At 43.1% G+C, this 26624-nt stretch overlaps 1 protein-coding gene across 1 annotated transcript in view; it reads right to left on the reverse strand.

Annotated features, from left to right (window-relative positions):
• Window positions 1-26624, reverse strand: part of CMYA5 (cardiomyopathy associated 5) — a 104836-nt gene that overhangs the window by 68245 nt on the left and 9967 nt on the right. Inside the window, 3 exon segments of the mRNA XM_084829647.1 lie at window positions 266-499; window positions 3195-3290; window positions 8783-17516. Of these exon segments, the coding sequence (XP_084685773.1) occupies window positions 266-499; window positions 3195-3290; window positions 8783-17516 (9064 nt within the window).

Raw genomic sequence — 26624 nt, forward strand, 5'->3', positions numbered from 1 at the left:
TGGCACTATGGTATAGCGGAATTATGGAAATACATGGAGAGTGTCATGCCACCGTTCAGGATATACCAAACTTTTCTTGTTAGAAAAAAACAAACAGCTAAAATGGTTGCAAAGATCAGGAGAGACCCTAGAGGATAATGGGGTCGTGTAAAGGACCCACAAACTACTGTGAGTGAGGAATCACTAGTGCACAATAAATGCCTCATGCAGAAAGGCTCCAAAACTTTGGAACATTTTATTAGCATGAACGTAGTTTTGTACATACCTCTAGGAAAACAAAATCATCCATTTTGTCAGTTTCCTTTATTATAGTCTCCAGAGTATCCTTTGCTCTATCGATATATTCTTGAAAATTCACCATCTGTTCATAAAGATACTCAATTTTTGTGTTCTTTACTTCCTCAAAGCTCTGTGCCTTTCTGTCATGGTGCCCTATCACCATCTTGACAATGCTTTCATTTTGCTCTTCTAAAAGCTGCTCCTGTTCCTTACAGTTTTCCTAGAGAGGAAAAAATCCACAATATTCCACATAATGGAAAAATAAAATTCATTGGTGAATGTTTCTTCTGAGCACTGCAGATTTCAGGGCTGTGTTTCCAGGTCAGATCTTTCAAAACAGAAGATGCTGTTTTGTACGTTCAATTGTCATACAGAAGTCACAACAAGTAAAATTCCAGGGAGGGAACGAGTGTGCAACGAGAAGAGCTGAAGCATGCCTTGAAAAATCAAGCCACTATATTAGATGTTTCTATCACTCTATGGCCATTAGGGAAGGGAGGGTCAATGTAACCCTGATTGTTCTCTCTCTGCCAGGGCCAGCTCAAGGAATTTTGCTGCCTGAGGACAAGATGATGCCCCCTCCCCCATTCCACATACAAAAGTCAACTGGGCTGTGAATAGAATTTTACTTCAACACCAGAGATGGGGCAGTGTCCCATCAGAGGGCAGCAGACTAGCTTAGGGGGTGCAGGCCAGGCTATGTGGCACACATAGATCTGACCTCCAACAGAGGGGAAATGCTGGGGAGGGGCTATTGTAGGGTTGTGGGTGGTTTGTTAACCATGTCAACAACCCTCCCTCACGGGGTTCAGACGACACGACAACATACGAATGGGGGTTGGGTTACGGAAAGGGTGTCCACACCGCAAACCATGGTGGCTTATTTAAACCACCATGGCTGAAAATGATGCAGACCAGGTCATTGTGTCCATCACCTGCTGACAGGTCAAACAGTCACCTCCAAGGGTCCATCCAGGTTGGTCATAAAAGGGAAGGGCCATAGCTCAGTGATATAGCACATGCTTTGCATGAAGAAGATCCCATATTCAATCCCTGGCATATCCAGTTAAAAGGATCTCAGAGACCAGGACTGGAACCATGGAGAGGTGCTGTCAGCCAAAGTTGAAAATGTTACACTAGATCAGCCTTCCAGATGTTTTGGATGACAACGCCCATTGAGTGCCATTTTCTTAATAGAAAGGTGGGGCACAAATCAAATAAATAACCATGGATGATTTGCCCTGCTGCCTGGGGCTGATGAGAGTTGTAGTCCAAAACATCTGGAGGGAATCACATTGAGGAAAGTTAAATGAAACAAGGAGGATAGTTGACTTCAAAGCTTCAGTAGCTTTTAGTTAATTTAATGTTGTTAACTTTGGTCTTACTAGGGGAGTGGTTAGTGTAGCTGTAATAAATCCAGCTGAACATGTCTGTCCTTGGGTGGAGGATAGCTTAAGAGCTAAGAATAGTAAGAAATCATCTTAGAGGCTTTGGCATGATATATGTTGGGCTTGACACTTGGGTGGTAAGTGTTGGTTCGGTATTATCATGTGTGATATAATTCCACATTAAGATATTGTAGCATTCTGTGGAGGAGGCTTTACAGCTGAAAGAGCACAAGTACTGCTGGATGAGTGGGAGGATTTCAGCCTGATAATAGGCACTACTGGATTCCAACAGAAAAGTTTTCCCCAAGTAATTATAATTAAACATATGAACTTGATAAAGACTATTGGTCAAAACAGATGTATTCCACAGTTGGGTCCTTTGTTGAGTATATTATTATGTATTTCAGAAGTATTAGTTTTTGTATATTATGTGTATTTTTGCATACATGTCTGCAATAAAAACGTTTTGTAGGTAATTTGGACCTTGTGCTGTGCTGGGATACTGATTCAATATAAGAAGCAACAAGGTCTACTCAATTCCCAAGGTCCTGAGACTGGAAGGACTACCCTCTCTGAAAGAGCATGCAGTGCTGACATCAGTGATAAAAAAAACCTATGTAAAACTGACTTATGCACTGCGTTAAAGATTAATCTCTCATCAGTCAGTGACTGACTTGTGCTATTCTGGAGGGATAGCTTACTGTGTCTCCTTAAAATCCTCAGAAGGTTTCTGAGGAGATGGTTACAAATATTGTAATACTGGCTAAAAGGAGGATAGTTGACTACGCTTTCAGTAACTTTATGTCAATTTAATTTTCCCTTCTGATAACAGGGCAGTATCCAGTATTGTCAGGGTACCTCCAGTAGCTCCATTGTGTCTGTGGGACCTACCACTAATGCAACAGAAACTAACACTTCCAAAAGCAACTGTGGAAATGAGCAGAAACACTTATTTCCAGAACAGGACAGGTCAGCAGAGCTCCTTTCTGTGAGCTCTGCTGATCTGCCCGTTCTAGAAATTAGCGTTTCCACTCTTTCTGGATGCTTCAGGAACTGCTGCCTTCCTATTGCGCCAGCAGCGAGTCCCTCTAGCACACGGACAGCATTGGATACTGCCCACAGATTTCTGCAAGGCAATATGGACACATTATACAACATTTGTCATGAGCTTTTGACTATGTCTGCATGCATGCAATCAAAAGCCACCTCTTTTGAAGAAAGACGAAGTTGTTTATACTGTGGCCCATCATGCTGAACAATGATAACTATGGCACAAATCTTTAAAAAACAAATCTTTGAAAGAGCTGAAAGTTTTGCATGTGAAGGCAAATGCAATACAACCATTGAGGGAATTAAATGGGACCTCCTTCTCACTGACAAACTCTTAGACTGGTGAGAGTTGTGACTTCCAGCCCTTGATCAGCTGACCTCCAGAGAGGCAGAAAAATGGTGGTGCCAACTTCAGCTGCCATACCCCCCCCCCGATGGTATTTGCCACAGCTTGGAGGGCCCCTATGCCACACTTACCTCAAGAGAATTAAACAGAGCCTCTATTTCACTGACAAACCCCTCAATCTTCAAAGACCTTTCTTGCAAAACATCTAGGAATCCATTTAATTGACCCTGAAATATAAAAGTTTCCACAACCATCTAAATAAAGTGGTCAGAAGGGCAGGGATAGGGTGCGGTAATGTTTTATATTTTTTTTACGCATAGAACTAGATACAAAGGCAATGTTTAATCTTTAATTAAAAGATCCCTCAAATGCAGTCTTATGGCTCACTGCTTCATTGTCACTATGCAAGGATCACGTGCATTGTCCTGGTAGTGCCCTTCTGCTTGGGATCCAGAAACCCCCACATTTGGGAATCACTGTCCAACATCTTGTAATTCATACTGAGTATAGTTGAGGAGGCTTTACTGGAATGCAAACCACACTGGAGAATCAGGAAAATAATACCAGTAATTGTGAAGAATTAAGATTAAATACAATTAAATACTATATAAGATTAAATACAATTGGAGGTACTGACAGGGTTTTCTACAATTTCCCTTTCTTTATGTAGTTTGAACGCTTTCATAGATTTAAGTAGCAGGTTAATCCATTAATTAGTTCATTAATTGAGGGGGTAAATTTTATTAGAGAGGTAAGTCTGAAAGGCAGACTGGAAAAAAAATCTTGGCTTTGGCACATTAGTTTATTTTCCATTCCCTATTAAAGTACCAAAGATGACCTTTGTTTCTAACAAGTGATAGCCTTTACTTATTAAGTGATAAAATGATATTGTCAAAAATATCATTGAGCTCAGATTGAGGTTTGGGTAATGTGCACATTTAATTAGATGGAATCAATGGAAGCAATCAATTTATATATTAAAAGCTACAGATGGCATCCCAAAAGGCCCGTGGCTTTCTTCAAGCGCATCCACAAGCATATAAGGTCAGGGGAACAGGCGGCTGGGTTTCTGTTCTAGCTGCAGTCAGAACAAATGCCATTCTGGAAGATCTGCTGTCCTTCAGGAGTGGAGTTTTTTTAGAGTGGTTTTTCAGGGCTGTGGGAGAAAAGAGGGCTTTCATAGGCCATGGTGTTGCATGCAGTCCTTTGGATTCCAGGCAGTGAGTTCAGCCAACTAAAATAATCCTTAAGCAATCAACAGCCCTAATTTTATTTGACCTGCTTTCCCTGAGCTTCTCAGAAGTTATGGAGGATTAGGTGCTTCAAATAATGGAGGACAACACTCATGAGTTATAACTATCTCTCCTGTGGTAGCCTTCCTTGACCTTCCTTTGGAACACTTGGCCCATCTGTTCAACAGCAGTTTGTGTTTCATAAACACCCTTGACGTTAATCAGATTTCTCTCTATACCTAAAAGGAAGGTTAAAGCAAAACATCTGCAAATTATAAAATGCATACACCAAATTGCAATATTTACACTGAGTGTGTGCATAAATACACAAAAAGCATTCTGCACTACCAAGGTGAACATGCATTTTGCAGGGAAACTTTTTTTAATAACCTCTATTAGCAGCTTATCACACTGAGCATATTGTGTGGCTGATGAAAGCTGAGGCAGTGAAAGTTCTGTTACCTGAGCACCTCCTAGAAAAACACAATAACATGTGAATAGTAGAAACAAGACAGAAATGGTTTAGGAATTAAAGCAATATTTTGCCTGGTGGACCAAGTCACATGGAAGCAGGTTTATTTCATAGCTAGTCTAGAATTAATTTTTGGCGCTTTTGCTCTCTGAGTAACAGTGCCAAGGAATGATGTCTTGGGACATGTTCAAATCCTTTGACTTTCAAGAAACCTGTCTAGGGATGAAACTGAGGCATATGACTTTTCTGATATTCTTAGCAGCTGCTTATCATTCACCGTTGTAGCATGGACTCTCTATAGGCTGAGAAGGGAGCAAACTGTATTACAGATCAATGGACGTTTTGTAATGGACCTCAATGAATTTTATCCTTATTTAAAAAAAAAGTTCACTACACTAACTAACAGGGCATTAAAGCACATGTTAGAAAGCTGGCACAATGCAGTGTTTAGTAGGGTCAGCTGCGGAGGCTGTGGTTCAAATCTCACCTCAGACTTCATGGCATTAAGCAAGACATTATGCTCTTAGCCGTCTTCTATCAACTGGAATATGGAGATATTAATACTGGACTACTTTACAGAGTTGTTGTAAGGCAGGGGTGCAGAACCTCAAGCCTGGGAACCAAATCTGGCCCTCCAGGGTTTCCAGATTGTGATGCCCCCTTTCCTCCAATCACCATTTGTTTGATAGTTCCCCTGTTTTTATGCAATTTTTTCCTCATTCTAAAAGGTTGAAATGCCTCTCTTAAGGCTTAGTTAGTGGCAGTATGAGCGTTAAGCTAAAATATGCTGGTATTCCTGCCCCTTTTGCCTTTGGCCCCACCCACCACAGATTCTCCAAAATGGAATTCGGCCCTTGGGCTGAAAGTGGTTCAACATCCCTGTTGTAAGGATTACTGAGACAATGTATGCAAAGTGCCTTGAACACTCAAAAATATAAATATGCAAATTTTTCTTGAATCAAATACACATTGGTCTGGCTTTGTTACTGGGGGCCCAATCAGCATCTGTGGCACAAAACACCTTCTACTCATGGACCTCCTGAACAGAAACAGCCTTGCCATGGTTATCCATGTGCTGATAACCTTCAGATAAGACTACTTCAGTGCATTGTACATGGAGCTGCTTTTGAAGACGGCCTGGAAACTATAGCAGTGCAGGCTACAGGCTTCTTCACATGGAGCTTTTATCCTGTTATTGAGACTGGTTTCTCACGGATGTTTGCAGGCCCTTTAGATGACATTGTCAACTTCTGGAGCGTCTCCTGCACTAAATGATCTTTATTCCGTTTTTTAAAAGATCAGAGATAATGAGTTACCAAATTACAGCACTTAAGTTCCTCTTGAGTTCCCTCCGGAAAAAAAAACTTACAATTAAGAGCTAGACCACAGTGCCATCTAGTGGCTGTATAATGAAACATATGGAAGTCTCCAATACGGGGGAAAGGAGGGGGGAAAGGGGAAGGCAGTGTGTGTCAAGGAAGTCCATCGTGATCCTGAATTTAAAATGGAAGCAGAAAGCCCCATTTTAAATGCAGGATTTTAGGCTGGTGTAGAGATGCTCTACATCTGTGAGGTTACTGAATTTTGGTGAAATTCTGGTAGAGCTTGAGCTTGATTTCATCATCTGCTGCTAGTGTTACGCTGTATTTGATTTTATGATCTTATCTTTGTATTAAATTGTTTTTACATTTAATTGTAAGCCATCCAGAGAACTTGCGTTATTGGACAGCATATAAATACCCTAAGAAAGAAAGAAAGAAAGAAAGAGGCATCAGGAATATATCTTGCCTGTGCTTAAATAACCCCTCTCACTCCCATTTCTTAGCCCACTTGAAAGTGCTGGTGATTTATCTTCAAAGCTTCACATTGCTTGGGATCTGGGTACATGATGGAACACTTCAAATGAATCTGCAAGATACAATTATGTCATGTACAGAGGATGTCCATCAGATGCCTCTGCCATCTGAAATAAGCTGGGTGGCACCCTTGCCTCTTCAGTGCTCTCCCCAGAGGCTCACCTGTATCTACTCTGATGTCTTTTTGGCACCAAATATCCCTTTATTTTCCAAGGTTATATTTTATGCAATTTTTAAACATTTAAATTCCTTGAATTTTTTAGGTAGCTATGATTTCTTGTTTTCCTTTACTGTTGGTTTGTTTTTTAATTGAGTTATATCCAAAGGTCCCCGTCTTCCAATCAAAGGAGCTTCCTCTGGAGGAAGAGCTCTTTCCTCTGGACCAAGGGTGTCTAATGTTTTTTGGTCCAGGGGCTGAATTCACACCCCCATCCCTACCCGACCAACCCAGCAGGCTGGCTGATATCAGGGGGCATGGCCTCCACTCATTTTGCTTTTCTCCAGGCAGAGAGAGGCACAGGGTTCTGTGCTTCTCTCTGCATGGAGAAAAGGACTCGGCCGGCGCATGGAAGGGAGGCTCTGCCAAGTGACAGCCGAGTCCCCAGCTTCGCATGCTGTTCATCATCCCAATTGGGACAGCAAGCAGCACACAAATGGACATGTCCGGTGTTGGGAGGAATGGCTCTTCCAAGTGCTGGCTGAGTTACTGGCTTAACACACCACTCATCATCCCAAATGGGACAACAAGAAGGATCCAAATGGGCTAGGCCAGCGCTTGGAGAAGCAGCTCTTCCAAGCACCGCCTGAGTCGCTGGCTTTGTGGCAGTGAAGACAAATCCCTAATGTTGTTTCCGATCCATGATCCAGAGCTACCCCTCTTATCCTAGCAGACTCTGCAGGCCGCAAGGGGAACCTCCACGGGCTGGATTAAGCTGTAGGCCAGAAGCTCCCCATCCCTGGTCTGAATGCAGGGAACCCTTGGATGGAACCCACTGAAATCATGTAAACCATCCTTCTAGAAAATAAATCAATCCGTATGTTAACGGTCTTATTACTTGGATTGCAACTGATGGTGGTGTTGCACTTGCAGAAAACACTTCTTCTTGCATTGTATTTTCACCAATCCCCCCTACCCACTGCAGCTTCCTATGCCCCTCAAAAGCTGCCCTTGAGCATGGGGGGACCCTTTTGAACAGTATGGGACACAGCACAGGGGGCTGCAGTAGGGAGGTGGGATTGGCAGAAATTAGGTGCCCTACCTTACTTGAGCGGAAGTGCTTTCTGCTAGCACAAAGTATCCAGAAGCACTACTGGATACAACTCTATGTGACTTTTCTTTCTCTTAGATATATCTCTTGCTTTGGAAATGATGTGCTAAGTTGATGGCCAGGACCCATCATACCATGGGATTTCCCACCCTTCAACACAGCTCCTTTTGACACAGTCTCCCATATCAAATTATGTTCTTGGAAGTCACCAAACATGATTTTCCATACAGAATAAAAGCCTACTCACTTGATAAGTTCCAGCACAAAAACACCTTGGACTTGCAGGACTCATACTGTAGTGCTTTGGATCCTGGGTGATAGTTTGTAGAAAGGGATACTCAAGATCTGGTTTATCTGAGGAAGTATTACATTGACTACATGCATTGGTACTTGCACTCAAGAAGGCCAGCAAAGGATCAAAGTTCTTGTTTAAAAGTTAAACAACTAGGTCTTCAAAATTCCAAACCAAAGCAGCTATAACTCAGGATATCCATGACTGGCTCTCCAGACTTCCTTATCCTATAAGGAGCCATGGGGAGGCTCTAATTTTGATCAAATCAGAGGCACTAGGGGAGGATGTTTCTCACTGATTACCTGTATTTCTTGCAACCACAAAAAGAGAGGTGAACCCCCAGCTTCTGAAAACCTACTTTAATTATGAAAACACTCCAATTAACATTGCACCTAATGCATTTCAAGCAGAATTGCTCTTTCTCAGAGGCAATGGTAAAGTAAATTAAGCACAATACAAGCTGCCTATATTAGGTCACTAACAATTATTTGCTCTTCTACTCCTGTGGTGTATACTCCATATTCCAGTGAAGCATCCTTAAGTAAATACCCGAGTTAATGAGAACACAGTTCAGTAGTTCCAAATTGTTAATTGCTTACCTTTATTAAAGTCACAGCTGTATCCAAGTCTGTCACGTCATGTTCTTTATGCTGCCCAAAAAGCCTGCCCTCACCAGAGATGGGACATTTACACTGGTAGCAATAGGTATCCAAATGTGCCTGTTCTATTTCTTTCTGTAGGATCTCAGTTTCTGGAACATTTCTTGGTAGCTTTCCAGAATCCATCAACTCAAATTCCTCTTCTTCAGCATACATACTTGCCTCTCTTTCATTCACAAATTCATAACTGTCACTAATATGATCCAAGGATTTTCTGTCGTCAAACAGCAGCTCTTCATGAGCTGCCTCTGAGCATGTTTCTTCCTGAAAGACATCATCTCGGGAAACTATTTCATAGTCCATGAGCGCAGCTAGATCTTCATCGATGTCACTGTACTCTTCTTCTTTTATTGAGTATAATGGATAGGTATCAAAATCATGTGACAAAAGAGAGTAGTCCAATTCCACAAATGGTTTATCATTTATTGCTTCTGGTGCTAGCTGGTCTGTTGCTTCTATGTTGTGTTCATTTAGATCATGGTCAATATTTTCTCCAACTGTTTTTTCAGAAGTTTGCCCCTCAGTGTCCCAACATGGAAGATGCTCATGATCTAAAGGATGTGCATCTTGTGCCATGGGTTCATCAAGGGCTGACATTAACTTGCTTTCTGGTTGTCCTTCACATTGCCAGCAAGTGTCAACATGGGGGAATGCTTCAAGAGAATGTGTGCTTTCTTCAACAGGTTTTCTGACAATATAATTATCAGTTTCATGAACGTCAGTTATTTCAGATTGTTGGCTTGGGTCAGCCACCAAACAAGCAATATCCTGTGATTCATCTGGCACAGGTGCTTCATTCTGATAGACAGTTGCTGCGTAATCAAGTATTGGACTAGACTCCTCATCACTCGTTTCCTCAGGTAATGCTTGGTCTGTTTCTTCAGACAAGGATCCTTCTTCTCTTCTCTGACTACTGTCATCATTGCTTGCGCCTGAGCTGTAGAACCCACTTCCAAAAGGAATTGCATGTGTTGGCTGGCAAATCCCAACTGTTATGTCGCTCACAATCTCAGTTGGCCTCTCTATCAATGTATCACTCAGACCCTCCACAACTCCACTTGGTAATAAGACCCCTCTTTGGGCATATGCTTCAGCTAGAATGTGAACAGGCTCGTGTTCCTTTTCATTTGGCTCCCATGCACTTTCTGAGACTCTGGGTTGGTTTAAAGCTTGTTCATTAATGGGATGATCTTTTAGAACTTTCTCCTTCTGGGATTCTTCCAAATTATTTGGAGTATAATCATCAGATATGTCCTTTTCGAAATATATTCCAGACCCATCATCTGGAGCATGCCCTCTAGTATGAAAAGGTATCTCAGTATACTCTGTTTCTTCACTGGGTGGACATTTGCTGCTGTCTTCTTTAGATTCTCCCACTGCTTCTTCATAGAGATCTTTATATAAGAATACCAAAGCAGATGGCACCTCTAGATGCTCAGGGTTCACTGCAGTGACAGGCAAGGGAATTAATGGAGATTGGGATAACACATCTTTTACTGTGTTAAATAAGGGTGCATCAGCACCTACTAAGTTAAGTTCACCCTCTGTGTTCTCATAATTTCCTCTGACAGCTTCATCTTCATTTAATATCTTTGAAATGTCTTCGTGGGTGTTTTCTTTCTTGGCTTTATCAAAGTCTCTTTCTAATAAAGAAAATTCTAAAATATTCTCTGAGCTTGCAACTGGAGATGTGCCTTCCTCAGAATTTTCATTTGTAACATCACATGGCCTCTGCACATCTTTGATAGACTGTTCTTTTCCTGTCTGGGTGAAGGAAGCGTCATCAATCAAGGTATACTTTGCCACATATTCAATACCAGTCGGATTTAAAATACCATCACCCTTGTTTTCTGGAACAACAGAAGCTTCCATTGTGGTTTCTGCACTTTCCTGAATACCTTTTTCTTTGACAAGTTCCTTTGATTCATTTCCCTTATTTTCACAGTTGTCTGCTTTTAAGCCTTCTGATGTTTTTCCACGTAGTTTACACACTGAAGATTCATGGTCAACAACCACATCTCCAGCATCATTAAATGGTTTTGTTTTCAGCCCTGGACCTGTTTCCAAGTGTTCTAAACTCTCTAGTACATGCTTGTCTTCTTTATCCACAGGAGAAATTAGTGGAGGAGCATGAATATTTACTACCTCGTAACCTTCCAAAATAGCAAATGTGTCTTTTCCTTGATCAATTTCAGGAGCAGGTATGGATTCTTCTCTCTCTTTATCATCATCTTTTAAGTTCTTTTCTTTTTGTAAGTAGTTTTTAGGCTCTTTCAAAGCTCTCTCCACATTAGGCAAACACTTTTCTTCTGTTTTTGCACGATTTTCAGCACTAATTACTATAGCCTTGTTGTCAGTTGCACCTGAGTCTGCTGAACTTACTGATGAATGTAGGTTGTGCGTGTGAGTATCATTTATGGGTTCTGGTATCAAGGCAGTGGAAGGCTCATTCAGAATGAAAGTAGGTAGTGTAGGAATATCAGAGATATTTTCCCTTCTATCTTCAAGGGAACATCCTGAAATAACATCTGGTTGGGGTTTACTAGCAAACTGTTTGGATTCAAAATGTGTCGTAGAAAGCTCAACTTCTCTCGTAATAGTTATATTTGTCTCAGGAGAAAGAGCTGAAGCACTTCCTGATCTTTCTGTCAACAAATCAGCTTCCTTGGAAGGAGGTTGAGCATCTAGATTCTCTGTTTCTGAAGTTACAGGAAAAGATGCATTTATTGCCTTTGCCTGAGAAATGAGGAATGCAGTGATGGACAAGGGCTCTTCTGGCATCACATCTGCTACCTCGGGAGGGCAAGGCTGAATTTGTTGTTTCTCGTCCTCTTTGGTTAGATCCAGGAGAGCAGAGTCGGATTGACTCCAGACAGATGATGATATTGAGGCAGCTGCTGGATGTGAATTAACTTCCCGCTCCTCCACTTTCTCGGTGAGAAGAGATGAAACTGATGGTGGCTGTTTTGAGGTTTGATTTTGTGCTTCAGATGAATAGAACAGTATTTCTGTGGCATAAGATAGGCCTAAATGTCCTAGATCCAGTGGTTCAGTTCCCAGTGGATGCTGGACATCCCCCTTTTCTTCTGTGGACAAAACAGACTGTTTACATTCTAACTGAGCAACTTCAGACAGTGGTGGATGAAGCTCTTGTTTCTTTGCTTCGTCCATTGACTCTGATAACACAGAAACTCCAGAACCCACTTCTGTAGTTTGAGGCAAGTAGCCCTGATGTTCCTGTGTTCCTGTCTTGCCAGCCAGGTGGGGTGAATGTTGAACAGCTGTAGAAGAATAAGGCTTAATTCCTTCTGTTGGTGATTCTTTTACTGATTGCAGTAACTTTAGGTGTTCCAATTCCTGTTGCATGATAGATGACTTTAAAGGAGTATCGTGCTCTTTTGAATGTTCAGCCTCCAAAGATATCCTTTCTTGAGTTTCTTGTTCTCCCTTCTGACATATTAATTCTTGATGTATGGGTGCTGATGGCACAGTGGAAGGTGAATATAGAGGAGTCTCTTGCTTCCTGATCTCTTCAGTGGAATTCAATAAGGTCAAGCCTTCTAGCTCCAGTTGTGTTGTCACAGGGCAATACAGCTTGATATCCTGGCTCCTCATTTCAGACTGTGCAGTAACAAGCAAATTAAATTGGGCATCTTGCATATCTGCTTTTCCAGCAGCCAGATACCTTGACTCTTCCTTCAAAAATGAATGAAACTGGTCTTGTTTCTCTCCTACAGCAGCATACAATGAAACAGTTTCATTAGTAAGTAGCTCTGCAGGCAAAGGGGAGGAAGGAGGAGTTATTTCCTTCACTTCTTCAGGAACAAAGTCTTCTGGAATGGAATTTGATTCCTCTGGCACAATCTTTGGGGCTATAGGTGAACACAGCGGCTCTTCCCTGGCTTCATCAATGGGTGAAGTTGTAAAGGACTGTGACTCTTCTCGCACCATTTTTGGAGTCTCAGCAGGAAAAGGGAATTGACTTCCTTCTATCTCAGCTTTACTCTTAAGATCTGGTGAAAGAAATTTTGTCTGTTCTGAGGCCGGCACTGAACTTACTATGGCCTCTCTGGCAACCTCCTGATCCTTTATTTCATCAGGAACAAATAATATCATTACTGGAGATGGTTTGGATGCCTCATTCAATGATCTAGCAAATGAATAATTTGGGCTTCCTTGTGTTTCCGGGGGAGCAGCAGGGCATTCCAATTTTGATATTGGAGTTATGAGTGAATAATGATCCATTTCTTCTCTCTCTCTTTCTGATGAAACTGGGTGTTCACCTTCCCATTCTGGAGTCACAGGCCAATGTGATTGAAGGTCTCCTTCCTCCGTGTTTGGAACTGGGAAAGATATATCTAAATGTTTTTCTGATTCAGATACTGAATATGACACATTTGGATAGTCTGGCTCTAACTCTGCTGTTCCAGTTTGAATAGTTTGCTTTGTCATATGTTTTGACTGGTCTTGTTTCTCCCCTACAGCAGTAGCATATGATGAAAAAGTTTCATGAGAAAATAGTTCTGTAGACAAAGGTGAGAAAGGAGGACTCATTTCCTTTACTTCTTCAGAAACAAATTCTTTTGGAATAGAATTTGATTCCTCTGGCACAATCTTTGGGGCCATGGGTGAACAGAGTGGCTCTTCCCTGGCTTCGCTGAGGGGGAAAGTTGTACAGGACTGTGACTCTTCTGGCACCATTTTTGGAGTCTCAGCAGGAAAAGGGAACTGATTTCTTTCTATCTCAGCCTTGCCCTTAAGAGCTGGTGAAATACATTTTGTCTGTTCTGAGGCCAGCACTGAACTTACTATAGCCTCTCTGGCAACCTCCTGATCCTTTATTTCATCAGGAACAAATGATACCATTACTGGAGATGGTTTGGATGCCTCATTCAATGAACTATCAAATGAATCGTTTTGGCTTGCCTGTGTTTCTGGAGCAGCAGTAGGGCATTCCAATTTTGATGTTGGAGTTATGAGTGAATAATGTTCCATTTCTTCTCTCTCTCTTTCTGATGAAATTGGGCGCTCACCTTCTGCTTCTGGAGTCACAGGCCGATGTGACTGAAGGTTTCCTTCCTCTGTGCTTGGAATTGTGAAGGATACATCTAAGTGCTTTCCAGATTCAGCTACTGAATGTGATACATTTGGATAATCTGGCTCTAACTCTTCAGTTACAGCTTGAATATGTTGCTTTTCCATATGTTTTGATTCAGGTTCTCTGGTGTTGTATTTCTCTGCTTCAGCTGTAGTGGATGGTATAGTTAAAGATCCAGAATCTAGAGCTGTTGTTTCTGTTAAAACACACTTATTTTCTTGTGTTTCCATTAAATAAATTGAAAGGTATACATTTTGTGCAGTTGCAGGCAAATGAGGCAGGATCCCATTTATTTCCTCTGCCACCTGTAACATACCTGATTCTATCGGTAGAACCATATGTGATAACTGCTGAGTAGTTTGCTCAATATCAGACTGTGCCTTCTCCTGTTTTTCCAGCGTACAGACAGGATGCAATGGATCTGAATGCAAAGGCTCACTGATGGGTTTATCAGGATGCCTGTCTTTCTTATCTCCTTCATCAACAGAATGCCATGCAATTGTTTCTTCTAACTGGGAAGATACAGAGGAATTCTGTTTCATAGTCTGCTTTCCTGATAGAGATTCAACTGAATGGTCCAGCTCAAACCAGCCTTCTTGCTGGCCTTCATTTATGGTGGGATGGGATTCATCCTGATCCTTAGAGCACAGCTTTGCATTTATGGATGGATACAGTTGGTTTTCTAACCTCACTTCTTCTTGGGACAGAACAGATGCTTCACTTATAGGTTCAGCAGATAAAGGTGAAACAAGCTGAGTTGTTTTCCTATCTATGGCAACCTCTGGTTCTCTTGAAATCGGCAGTAATTCTTCTGATGGAACCTCTGTGGGCAACAAGGGCTGAATCACTACTTCAGTTACTTCCACATTTTGGAGGGCCATAGTGGTGAATGATGCTTCTGCTGTCTCAGGGTGATGGGGCAGATTGTCTTGCTTCACCATTTGTTCAGTTGGGCATGGTAAAACAGAGTTTGGCTGTTTTGACAGTGATGTTGCAGTTACTGGTGAAGACAGCTGGGTTTCCTGCTTTTCTATGTTCTCAGTCAGAAGAGATGAAATAGATGGTAGCTGCTCTGACAAGCTGAGTGCTTCAGCAGGAGAGTACTGATTTTCTTCTTTACCTTTGAGATATAATGGATCCAAGGGTTCTGATCCCTGTGGTGCCTTTATGGGTACTGCACGTCCACTTTCTGACTGTGCTATAGCTGTAGAGTCTGAGTGAATTTCTTCTCTCTGTGCATCAGCAGTAGGGAGGGATGAATCAGGATGCCGAGTTTCTGGCTGTGCAGCCTGATTCTCTCCTTGGCCTCTTGAATGTGACACATCTGGATGTTTTGGCTCTAGGGATGTGGGCACAGGTACCTGCGCCTGAGTGGTTTGCTTTGCGAATTCTGGTTCTTGATGCTCTTTTTCTTTTTCTTTTTCTTCTGCCTCACCTGTAAAAGATGAGGGCTGTGGAAGCTCAGAGTGCTCTTCAACAGGAAAGTATTGCTTCACTTCTTTACCTTTGAGATCTGGTGGCTCCAAGGGTTCTGATCCCTGTGGTGCCTTTATGGGTTCAGAGAAAACTGCACGTCCACTTTCTGACTGTGCTATAGGTGTAGAGTCTGAGTGAATTCCTTCTCTCTGTGCATCAGCAGTGGGGAGGGATGAATCGGGATGCCGAGTTTCCGGGTGTGCAGCCTGATTCTCTCCTTGGCCTCTTGAATGTGACACATCTGGATGCTTTGGCTCTAGGGATGTGGGCACAGGTACCTGCGCCTGAGTGGTTTGCTTTGCGAATTCTGGTTCCTGATGCTCTTTTTCTTTTTCTTCTGCCTCACTTGTAAAAGATGAGGGCTGTGGAAGCTCAGAGTGCTCTTCTGTAGTTTTATACGAATCACTCTTGGATTCTTGTGTTTCTGTTCTGTTAGTTGTAGAAGCTAAATCAGTTACAGTTTCAAATTCTCCAGTCTCTGATTCTTTCACTGAATGCAACAAGTGCAGATGTTCTGACTCTGCTTGTAAACACATGGCCAATTGCTCCTGCACTTCTTCTTCTTTTGAATATCCCACCTCTGACTGTTCCTTTTTTTGCTCTTCTGCTTCGCTAATAGAAGGTGGTAATTTTGCCTGTTTGGGCATAGACCCTGCCATTTCAGGTGAGTAAAGAGGAGTGTCTGGTTTCCCTGTTCCTTCAGCAGAGTGCAGCAAGCCTGCACCTTTGATCTCTAATTGTGAAGGAACTGTGAATTCAATATCTTGGTTTCTAGTTTCAGCTAAAACAGGTTGCTCAGACTCATGCTGCATAGCTGCAGTATTATTTGGGTATTGCACATCCTGGGCTGTGGTTTCTGATAACACAGTTATTGTTGAGTCGGATTGATTCTCTGCTTTGCTCGCAGGGTAAGAACGGAGTTCAGCAGAAACAGGTGAGCAAGGCTGAGCTGTTTCCCTCTCTAGCAGAGTCTGTGGTTTTTCTGATCTATCAGTAACCTCTGTGGTCACTGGTGAATAATCTTGCATTTTCTGCTTCTCCGTTTCAGCAAGGAGGTTGGATGACTTTTCTGGCATGGCCTTTGCTGTACCAGGAAGAAGAGACTGCGTTTCCCTTTTCTCTGTTTTGTCAGGACGATCTGGTGGAGCAAAGCTTGCCTGTTCTGGGACTGCTGTTCGAGTTCCAGGTGAATAGGATTTGGTATCTGGCTTCTTTGCTGTGTCAGCAAGGAGTGATGGAATTGGTGGTGCCTTTTCTGAAGCCTTATTTAGAGTTTCAGGCAGAAAAGTTCGCCGCGCTCGCTTCTCATCTTTGTTGTAGGGAACAGACACACCAGACTTTGAAACATTTGTCTCTACATGCTTGAGATTATAACGCAGAATTTCCTTCTTGTTATTCTTATCTGTGGTGTCTCGTTCAATATGCCTTAGAGATACAGAGATGCCTTGCCTAGAGAAAATTTTGGGTTGTTCCCTTGGCTTCTTGATCACATCTGAAGGTGGAGGCAAATCTTTTCTGTTCACCCGCCGGAAAATCTTTTTATTTCTTTCTTCCAGCACTGCAGTGATGAGCTGAATCCTAGCTCTCACTGTACCTTGGAGAGGCAGCTCTCCCTTTTTCATCAACGCATTTTCTTTTTCTTCTGGCAATGAAGTCACCATGTCCTGTGTGATTTGTACCAAATAGTCTTTAATCTTTGAAGGTTGTACTTGGAAGGGCCATGAGTGCGGATGAGCAGGATCTAATTCTCTTTCTTGAGTTTTTATTTGCATTGGGTTTCCAGAAAAGTCATATTTTGTACTGTCCAGGATGATCTTCTCATTTAGAGACAATGGTGTCTGATCTGGTGAGTTGCTTCTTCTTTGCTGAACAGTCTTTTCTCCATCCATTGGAAACATAACTTTCCCTGGAGCACAATCCATGAATGAGTTTTCCATACTAAAAACACCAGATGTAGCACTAGTTTCTGAGGCTTGGGATGTGGAACATCTACTCGAACTGGTCTCCCATGTCAATCCACTGTCTTCACTTTGAACAGTATCCATAGCATCAGACAACTTGGATTTCACCTCTTCATTCTGGTTAAGTTTTTTTAAACTGCTAAAGAAACAAATATTAAGAAACTATAACCTTTTAAAAATAATCACGGAAGATTAAAATATATAAAGACAATTACTTCTTAATGTTATGTATTTTCATTAGAAAAAAAAGAATTTAAAACATTGGAGCTCAAAAACTGCTACAAGGATGTACTAAGGTGCCATAGGCATGAGTCTTATTGTGCTATTGTGCTAGGATTACATGATAATCTGAATGTAAGTTCTGGGGAAAAAATTCCTTCCTACCTTCCAACTAGAAATTCTGTGTGTGTGTGGAGGTGGGGAGAGAATACTCACCTGATATGTGTTATAAGCTTCTTCTTGGTGAGGTTGAATTTAGCAGCTGTTGATTTTTGTACTCATGTCTCTCAGCTAGTGTATTTTCTGCACTAGTATTTTCCCCAACCTGATGCCCTCCGGATGTGCTGAACTACAACTCCCATCATCCGGCTGGGGATATGGGAAGTGTAGTAGTCCAAGACATTTGGCGTGGACCAGGTTGGGGAAGATTTAGTTAATACATTGTTTAGATAAACAAAGAACTAAGCCCTGTTTGGTGTAGTAACCTTTGGCACAGACCATATTGTAAACTGATGGCTTTATACATAACATTCAAAAATGTGCATGGTGTGTCTTTTGATCTTGCTTAGTTAGGTCAAAAAAGAACAGGCTTGCTGGTATTGTTGGAAGTATTACAATTTTCCAGGAACCCAATTCAGCTTTTGTATATTGTCATCAGTGGTAGATATGGAAGAAATGTACCACTATTAATTATGAATTGTAAGTGTACGGCGGCAAAAAACAATATATCATCCCACTTGAACTCCAGCAAACCTGTATGCCTTCCTGATAGGAGAAGTAGCATTTATCAGAAACCGTGAAGACATTTGCAAGGTTTTTTTCTGGGATCCTGTAGAATTTTTTAAAATGCCTTCTAAATATAAGAAGGTCACGCTCAGGGTTTCTGTATTCCACATTAAAGCTCAATCCATCAAGGGAGAGTTGCCTGTGCAGACCGGATGTGAAGACAGGTGCAGTAGCTCACCCAGTGCACATCTGCATGTTGTAATGTGCATCTTGGTGAGATGTAGTTGGGTATCACTATCTGTAATGCATGTTGTTTCTGGGGATGTGCCTTACAATGCAGATGGAAAGGCGCATCTTGATACACTTTCTCACACTATGAGTTATGTATAAATCTTCTGCAGCGGGCCAGATTTAAGGTGTTGGTATTAGTGTATAAAGCCCTAAACAACTTGGGACCGGGATACTCGAGAGAGTGCCTTCTCCGTTATCAACCTGCCCAGTCGCTAAGGTCATCAGATGGCATGCTCCTGGTGGTTCCACATGGATCTATCGCCTGATTGGAGTCCACTAGGAGGGGAGCCTTCAGTGTGGAGCCTTCAATGTGGTGGCCCCCTTTCTATGGAACTCCCTGCCCCTGGAGGTCACTGAGGCACCAACATTGGGTTGTTTTTGGCACCTCCTGAAAACATCTTTATTTCAGGAAACCTTCCTTCCACCAGCCACGTTTTTTACTGGTATTCTGTTTTTAAAAATAACAATAGTTTAATAAGGTGAGTTATTCTTTTATCTTTTATTGTTCACCACTCTGGAATCTGTCTGAGATGCAGAATAGTATATCAATGTTGTAAATAAATAATTCATTTATTTGTAAATAAATAAATTATCTCCCACCAATCAGCTTCAGGGGTTGACCCTGGGTTCTAGAATTTTGAGAAAAGGAGAAAAATGTCTCCCTATCCACATTCTCCACACCATGCATAATTTTGTACACCTCTGTCATGTCTCCCCTTACCCTCCTTTTTTCCAAGCTAAACAATCCCAGCTGTTGTCACCTTCCCTCATAGGGGAGATACTCCAGCCCCTTCATCATTTTAGTTGTCCTTTAGTTGCCCTTTTCTGCACTTTTTCCAGCGCTACAATATCTTTTTTTAGGTGCAGTGACCAGAACGGTACACAGTATTCTAAATGTGGTTGCACCATAGTTTTGTAAAGGGCAGTATGATATTGGCAGTTTTGTTCTCAACTCTTTTCCTAATTATTCCTAACATTGAGTTTGCCCTTTTTACAGCAGCTGAATGCTGGGTTGACATTTTCATCGAGCTGTCCACCACAATCTCACTTGGGGGGTGTCTCCACGGGTGATTTGCTGCAAGCTGGCTGCGTTTGGAGGTTTTTCGGGGCATATGCAGGCTGCCATCCCACAGCTACCCCAGAGCTTTTAGCAGAAAACCCAGATTTCCTGAGACTGTTTAAAGTCCAGTTCTTGTCCTTAAGTCGGGTTCTCCATGCTATAGTTGTTGTATGCCCCAACCCCTGCATTTACTTTGGGTATGCTAGCCCTGCCCAGGGGTGTGCCTTTCACCGTGACCCAGGTCAAGGGGTATTTCCTGTCCCTGTGTTTCCCATGCCTGTCTTTCCCAGCACAAACATAAGTGTGTCTACTCAGAAATAACTCCCATTGTGGTCAATGAGGCTTGTTTCCGAAATGCACACTCCCAAAGTTACTGAGATTCCCATGAATCAAAATAATGCATTTAGGTGCCTGAAAGCTATGTCGAAGCTGCGTGTCTGATATTTGCTTCCTTGCTCTTTGGAAGTGATTAATTCGCAGCTTCACTCCTTCACAGTATCAGGAGCTTCAGGGGAAAGGAGAAAGGGGATTAGAAGCGGGGCTGGTTGGAGCCATGGTGCTTCAAGTATTCAGAGGGTTAACTCTCCTAAAGACTGTGAAATGCTGGCTCAAAGCTGAGTGTCTTTGATGTTTGCTTCCTTGCTTCTGGGAAATAATTAATTCACAGCTTCGCTCCTTTGCAGCATCGGGAGCTTCAGGGGAGGGAGAAGGCTGCAGCTGTGTTTCTCTAATGTTTGCTTAGCTGTAAGGAAGGAGCGGGGGAAGCCTCTCACATGAGAGGGTGGGGGAAGCCTCTTGCATTGGTTGATCAGCCCCTGTCAGTCTGATGACATTCACTGCAAACCCCCCATCCCACCTGGAGGTATGCTACTGTGAAGTGACTTAGAATGGTACAGTGCACTTGTTCGTGGAGCCCCGTGTGGACCAAAGCCAATTCTCTGAAAAATCCAGGTAATCCTCCATTTGCTTGTCCTCCTGTAGTCATGGAGATCCCCCTTTGGTCAGTCACTGCTAGCTCAGATCCCATCAGCTTATACTTGAAGTTGGTATTTTTTGCCCCAACGTGCATCACTTTAGACTTGCTTACATTGAACTGCATTTGCCATTTAGATGCTCTTTTCTGCATGTACAGTTCTTCCCTTAATCTTTATTAGGGGCAGATCCAGCAGGGTTTTTTGCACAAACAATTAATGATAGTCTCACAAGGAGCTGATGTCACTGTTTAGTGTTCCACGTCCAGACTTTGCTTGAAAGCTTGTACTTTAGAGGCATAAAGTTTCCTTTAATTGGTCTAGACAGAAGTTTCTCGCTGTCTCTCTTTGTGGCTTTTGTCCTGTCCATCCTGACCCACTTCATTATTGTTTTTCTCTGAGTTTAATCTGGAATTTACAACACTCATGTGCCTATTCACTGTTTTCACCAGTGTACCCATTCATTATGTTTCTTTTAGCAGAAGCTGAACTTGGGCTCTTCCCGGCCCAGGAAGCTGGTTATGTCATGCTGCTGTCTTAAAATCTTCCCCCCCACAACACCTTTTTATCACACTACATCAAATTTCTTGGGGCTTGTGCGTGGGTGTGTTGGGGTGAAAAAACAATTTGCATTGGAGGAGGAGGAGGCGGTCTACAATTTTTAGTAAACATGTGAAGATCAGAGCCAACTCTAGGTTTGAGGGGGCCCTCAGTAAAGTGCTACTTGAAAGGCCCTCTCCTCTATCAGTGGGCACCTCAGCAATGTCAAACCTCCTTTAGCCTGGGGGCCAAATTCAATTTCAGGGAAGCTCTATGGGGAGCTTCTCTGAAGATTCCAGTAGTGAAGATTCCAGTAGTGGGCAAGGCAAAAGGAGCAGGGCAAAAAATACAAGCATATTGTACCTTAAAGCGCCTACTGCCAGTAACTGTTAGGAGAGGCATTTTGGCCTTTTAGAATGGGAAAAAGCTGGGAAATCACCAATTGTCAGGGGAAAGAGGGCGTGGCCATTTGGGAAACCCTGGTGGGCAAACTGAGGTCCAGGTGGGCCAGATTTGGCTGGCAGGCCTGAGGTTCAGCACCACCAGTCTTACTTGGTGGTGGCGGCAGCAGCAGGGCTCTAGCCATTTCCAAGCAAGCGAATCTGAGAGCCGCCATTTCAACTTCCTGCAATGCCCCCGATATAGCTAACTGATTAACACTCCCAGCTATGTGGGTGCTTCTCAGAGTGCTAGAAAAATGAAATTGTAAAGGGGGTCCTAGGGCAGGAATCAGTGGTGGGCCCTGCAGGGGCCAGAGAGTGCAATGTGCTGAAGATTAGTACAGGAAATTGAGGAAAAAAACTGCAATGAAATACAGCGAGAATGCCAGTCTAGATGCATCTAAGGCTGGAACAAGCAGACTCATAATGGGTTCTTCACCGCGTTTCCTGGTACTATCTACTAATCTTACCTGAGTTCCCTGCATTCTGAATGTTCCCATTCATGAAACCAGCAACAAAGGAAGAAGAATGCAGAGGGAGAAGGAGCAGGAGACTCAGAACTGCAGCCATCAGCAGCTCCAGCCTCAGTGGCAGCGGGTTAGCTTGATGATCATCTCAAAACGGAAGAATCTTCTTGATATTCTTTACAAAATACCAGCCTTGCTTTCTATGCATATCTGTATCTATTTGAACAATAAAGCTCTACCAATGAGTAGCATTCACTGCACAGGAACAGTTAATGAAAACTAGTGGCTATTGACACTGATAAGAAGTACCTAATAGAACAGTTTGCTGCACTTTAAACTCATTGACTGCATAACACAGAATGGATCCCACATAATGGGATCTTTGTGGTCACTGTTCCTGTAAGAAAATGTCCTCATCATTCCCATTGGATGCGTTGCATTCAGGCACAGTGAATTAACTATGCATTCAGGCACAGTGAATTAACTATGTGCTGCCCTCTTAAGTACAGTTCAGCCTACCAACCTCCCTCTCTTCGGGGGGAGGGGCTTGACGCATTGCCAAAAAAGAGGAAATGGAGGAATCACCAAGAAAGAAGGCAAAAAAGCATACAGATTTGCATCAAAATAAAATGCTAATTTAGATGTATAGATGTGAATTTAGAAATACTTGCTCTATTTACAATACATCACGCCACAGCAGGGAAGTTTTTGAATAGGTGACCTGTGTGACTACTTAGTCTGCTGTCCAGACTAAGTGCTGTCAGTGGACAACTTCAAGGCCCTGCTGCTCTCTCTTCTTAGGGTTCTTTATCTTTAAACTGGAATTGGACTGGATAGCCCTTCAAATAAAAGACTGTCCTCTGTAAGATAGGACACATGACCACCCTAGTCCCTTCCCTTGGTGGCCATGTGTCCTCTTTTACAGTCCTCTATTTAAAGGGTGGCCAGGGGACTATCTTTTTTTTGAAGCTGTCCTCTATTTGAAGGGCTCTGTCCTGTCCACTTCCAGTTTAAAAATAAAGATCCATAAGAACTGTTGCCCATCAAAAGTTAGTACCTAGACAGCAGACTGAACAGGCAGGCCCCCATGTCACCTGGTCACAGTCTTCCACACTATCATGAGATTTACTGTATTTCTACTTAAATTATAATAATTATTTCTAAATTCACATCTATACATACAAATTAACACATGCAAATGTTATGCTAATTTATATCTCCATTTTTGGGGATGCATTTTCTCTTTTTTGTCAATTAAAAGTGGGCATCCTACTTGGAGGGGCCGCGGTGGCTTAGTGGTTAAGATGCTGAATTGCAGACCAGAAGGTCAGCAGGACAGCAATTCAAGACCCGAGTGCTGCGTGACAGAGTGAGCTCCTGTCTTCAGTCCCAGCTTCTGCCTAGCAGTTCGAAAGCAAGAAATTGCAAGTAGATAAATAGGTACCACTTTGGCGGGAAAGGTAACAGCGTTCCGTGCACCTCGGTGTTCAGTCATGCCGGCCACAAGACCACGGAAGCGTCTTCGGGCAGCGCTGGCTCTTCAGCTTAGAAATGGAGATGAGCACCACACCCTAGAGTCGGACACGACTGGTTGGGGACACCTTTACCTTTATCCTACTTGGAAGAAACCCTTGTATTCCACACAGAATGTTTTGATACGAAGTTAAAAACCGAAGCAGCAAAACAGTAGAAGACATACAAGATCACTAAAGAAATAAAGACACTCAGGGAGCAATCCTATGGCTGCAAGACAACGGCTAGACAGCCATAGGATATGGGGCCGGAAAGGGGTGTGGCTGGGGGCATTCTGGGGCGGGGAGATCGTAGCTGCCTGTACGACACATCCAATGTGTTGCACAGCAGCCTCCTTCCCCGCTCCGTGCTCCTGCGGCTAGACAGCTGCAATCAGCTGTCTAGCAGAAAAAGCAGGACAGGAGAAGCGCAGAGGGAACGATCCCCTCCGTGCTTCTCCTGCCCTGCTTTGGATAGGTGGTCGCCTCCAAGTTCAGAGGCGGACGCCTATCTCGACAGGATTGTGCACTCACTGATTATAATGCTTAGTATATCATGGTCATGCTTGTGGGACAGTTAGAGTAAAACAGCCGAAAGAAAAGCTCACTATCTAATGAAAGTCTGGAAACATTCTGCAAGCCCGTGTTTGGAGCCCTACCAGGAAACTATATATAACCCTGCTTAGGGAGCAATCCTATGTGGTTTGACAGTCACTGGGGGTGACCGCCTATCCAGTGCTGGCCAGGAGGAGTGGTGAGGAGCAGATCTTCTCCTCACTCCCCCGGCCCTGCTTTCGTGGCTAGACAGCCGATTTCAGCTGTCTAGCCATGGGACCTCGGAGCGCAGGAAGCAGCAACCAGACGACACATAGGATGTGTTGTACTGGCATTTCAGACCACCCTCCCCGTCCCATACCCGGAAATGCCCTGTTTTCACCGCTCCACGCTGCTCTTATGAGCGTGGAGTGCAGGGCCGATCCACGCTGCCTATGATGTGGCGCAGGAGGGGATGGGGGTTGCTTCTCCAGGAACCAACATATCCTATGGCCGCCTAGCCACTGGCTAGTGGCCATAGGATTGCGCCCTTAATAAACCTGTTATACCGACATATGTGTGGAGCCTGAATGAGTAATCAAGATCAACAGGCAACGAAACAATGACATTTTATAATAGAGATTCCCTCACTGAACTGATTCATCCCAAGACTACCACTTCCTGTCCATAATGGGGAATTATCAGGAATAAGTTCATCATATATATCTTTCGCAGTCACTGCTGTACGCTACCAGAAATCTCCTTGCTACAAAGCTACTAAGCTATCAGTGCTCTTAGCAACAAGCAGACTGAGGGAAGGAAAAGTATCAGGGCCTTCTATAGTTTTAAAGACTGCTGCCTTCACACCACAGCCCCCTGTTCGTTTGCTGTTGGCTTCCACACCACCTAACAACAGAGCAACAAGGGGATGCATTGCACAGGTAGAGGCAATGGCTGTAAGAATCAGCAGGCCTCAAACACAACTGTTATTTATCACACACAGAAGTGAAGAACCTAGCAGAAGCTCCACCCATGGTTGCTATTCCCAACTCTACAGGAGCTGCCAAGGTTCAAAACGATAACTAAGCCACAGAACCCCCACACCCCCCCGATACATAACAGGATGAGGGTTAAGGTCTCCAAACCAACAGGTGCCCAAGGCCTTGCAAAGATGGCAGACAGTACATGGCAGCCACAGTGGGCCCCAAGCCACTGGGCAGTGAGCAGCTGCCCAACCATGCCTACCTGTGATCCCAGCCCTGATTAAAGGACATGAGCAGGCAGGGGAGCAGCAGGCAATCCTGGAATCTGCCAATACTTATACGGAAGAGCGGCCATAAATTCATGAACTGCCCAACAGATTTATGGGGCTCCTTGAAGTGAGCAAAATTATTAATGTCTGCGCTATTTGCTGAACACCTTAAGGTACAGAATCCTGAACATCTTAAGGTACAGAATCCTGAATTATTCTAAGGATGTTAGGCTTCAGTTAGAACAAAAGGCTACAGGGTTATTAACCCAACTATAAACCAGACTTCTGTTGCTTGAATAGGCCCACATTTGGGGCTGTTTGGGAGTCCGAAAATAAAAGGAGAAAGAAAGAAAGAAAGAAAGAGGAAGGAAGGAAGGAAGGAAGGAAGGAAGGAATAAAAGCCACATGTATAAACAAACATGCAGAAGCATCCCACTCCTACACTGTCTCCCTTCTATCCCCACAATACACTAGTATAAGAGCTCTGGCTTAACTAAAAGAAATATTAACCAGGTACAGTAATAGTAGCAAATCTTCACACTTTTTAATGCGGTGTTCACTGCTGAACAGATTGCCCGGACCTGCTGCAATCGATCAATGTCTCATGCTTCACTGGCATGTCTTCTGCATTTTATTTTGAATGAACAAAACTTCCCAGTGTAGGACGACATGAGGTTAGCCAGCCTTGGCTCTGGCATGTAGTTAAGAGGGTAGCAGCAACACATTAGAGAAATTTCCCTCAAAATCAGGATTGCATCCAGGTCAGTGATCAAGCTACAGGTTAGGATATGGAAACCATGGAATCAAAGAGCTCTAAGAGATCAATGGGTCATCTTGTCCAATGCCCTCTCAAAAGGCAAGTGCATAACAAGTTATGCAAGTTGCATAACATATGCAACTCTATGACCCGTCATCTTCATGTTATGGGAAACAGACCTATTTAGCCACTCATAATGGATAGTTTCTATGTATAGAGAAGAGGGCAGAAAGACCATGCTGTTGGCCTTGCCCCAAACACTTGCAAATGTAAGGTTCTGTGCAACCAGAACCCTTGGGCATGGAATCAAGTTGCATGGGAGCCAGAGAGTGGGGCTAGTGCTATGCATAACATTGGAGCAGTGGCAAGTGGTAAATTTTGAAGTGCAGGAACTCATAATGACAATCCCCATAGCCACAACCCTAAAGAGAGTCCAAAAATGTAGGTAGCTGTTGATTTATATTTGTTTACGTATGTGT

This window comes from Heloderma suspectum, chromosome 2 (assembly GCF_057233095.1).
Source record: "Heloderma suspectum isolate Gila_16-S chromosome 2, 16-S_ref, whole genome shotgun sequence".
Classification (NCBI taxonomy): Eukaryota; Metazoa; Chordata; class Lepidosauria; order Squamata; family Helodermatidae; genus Heloderma; species Heloderma suspectum.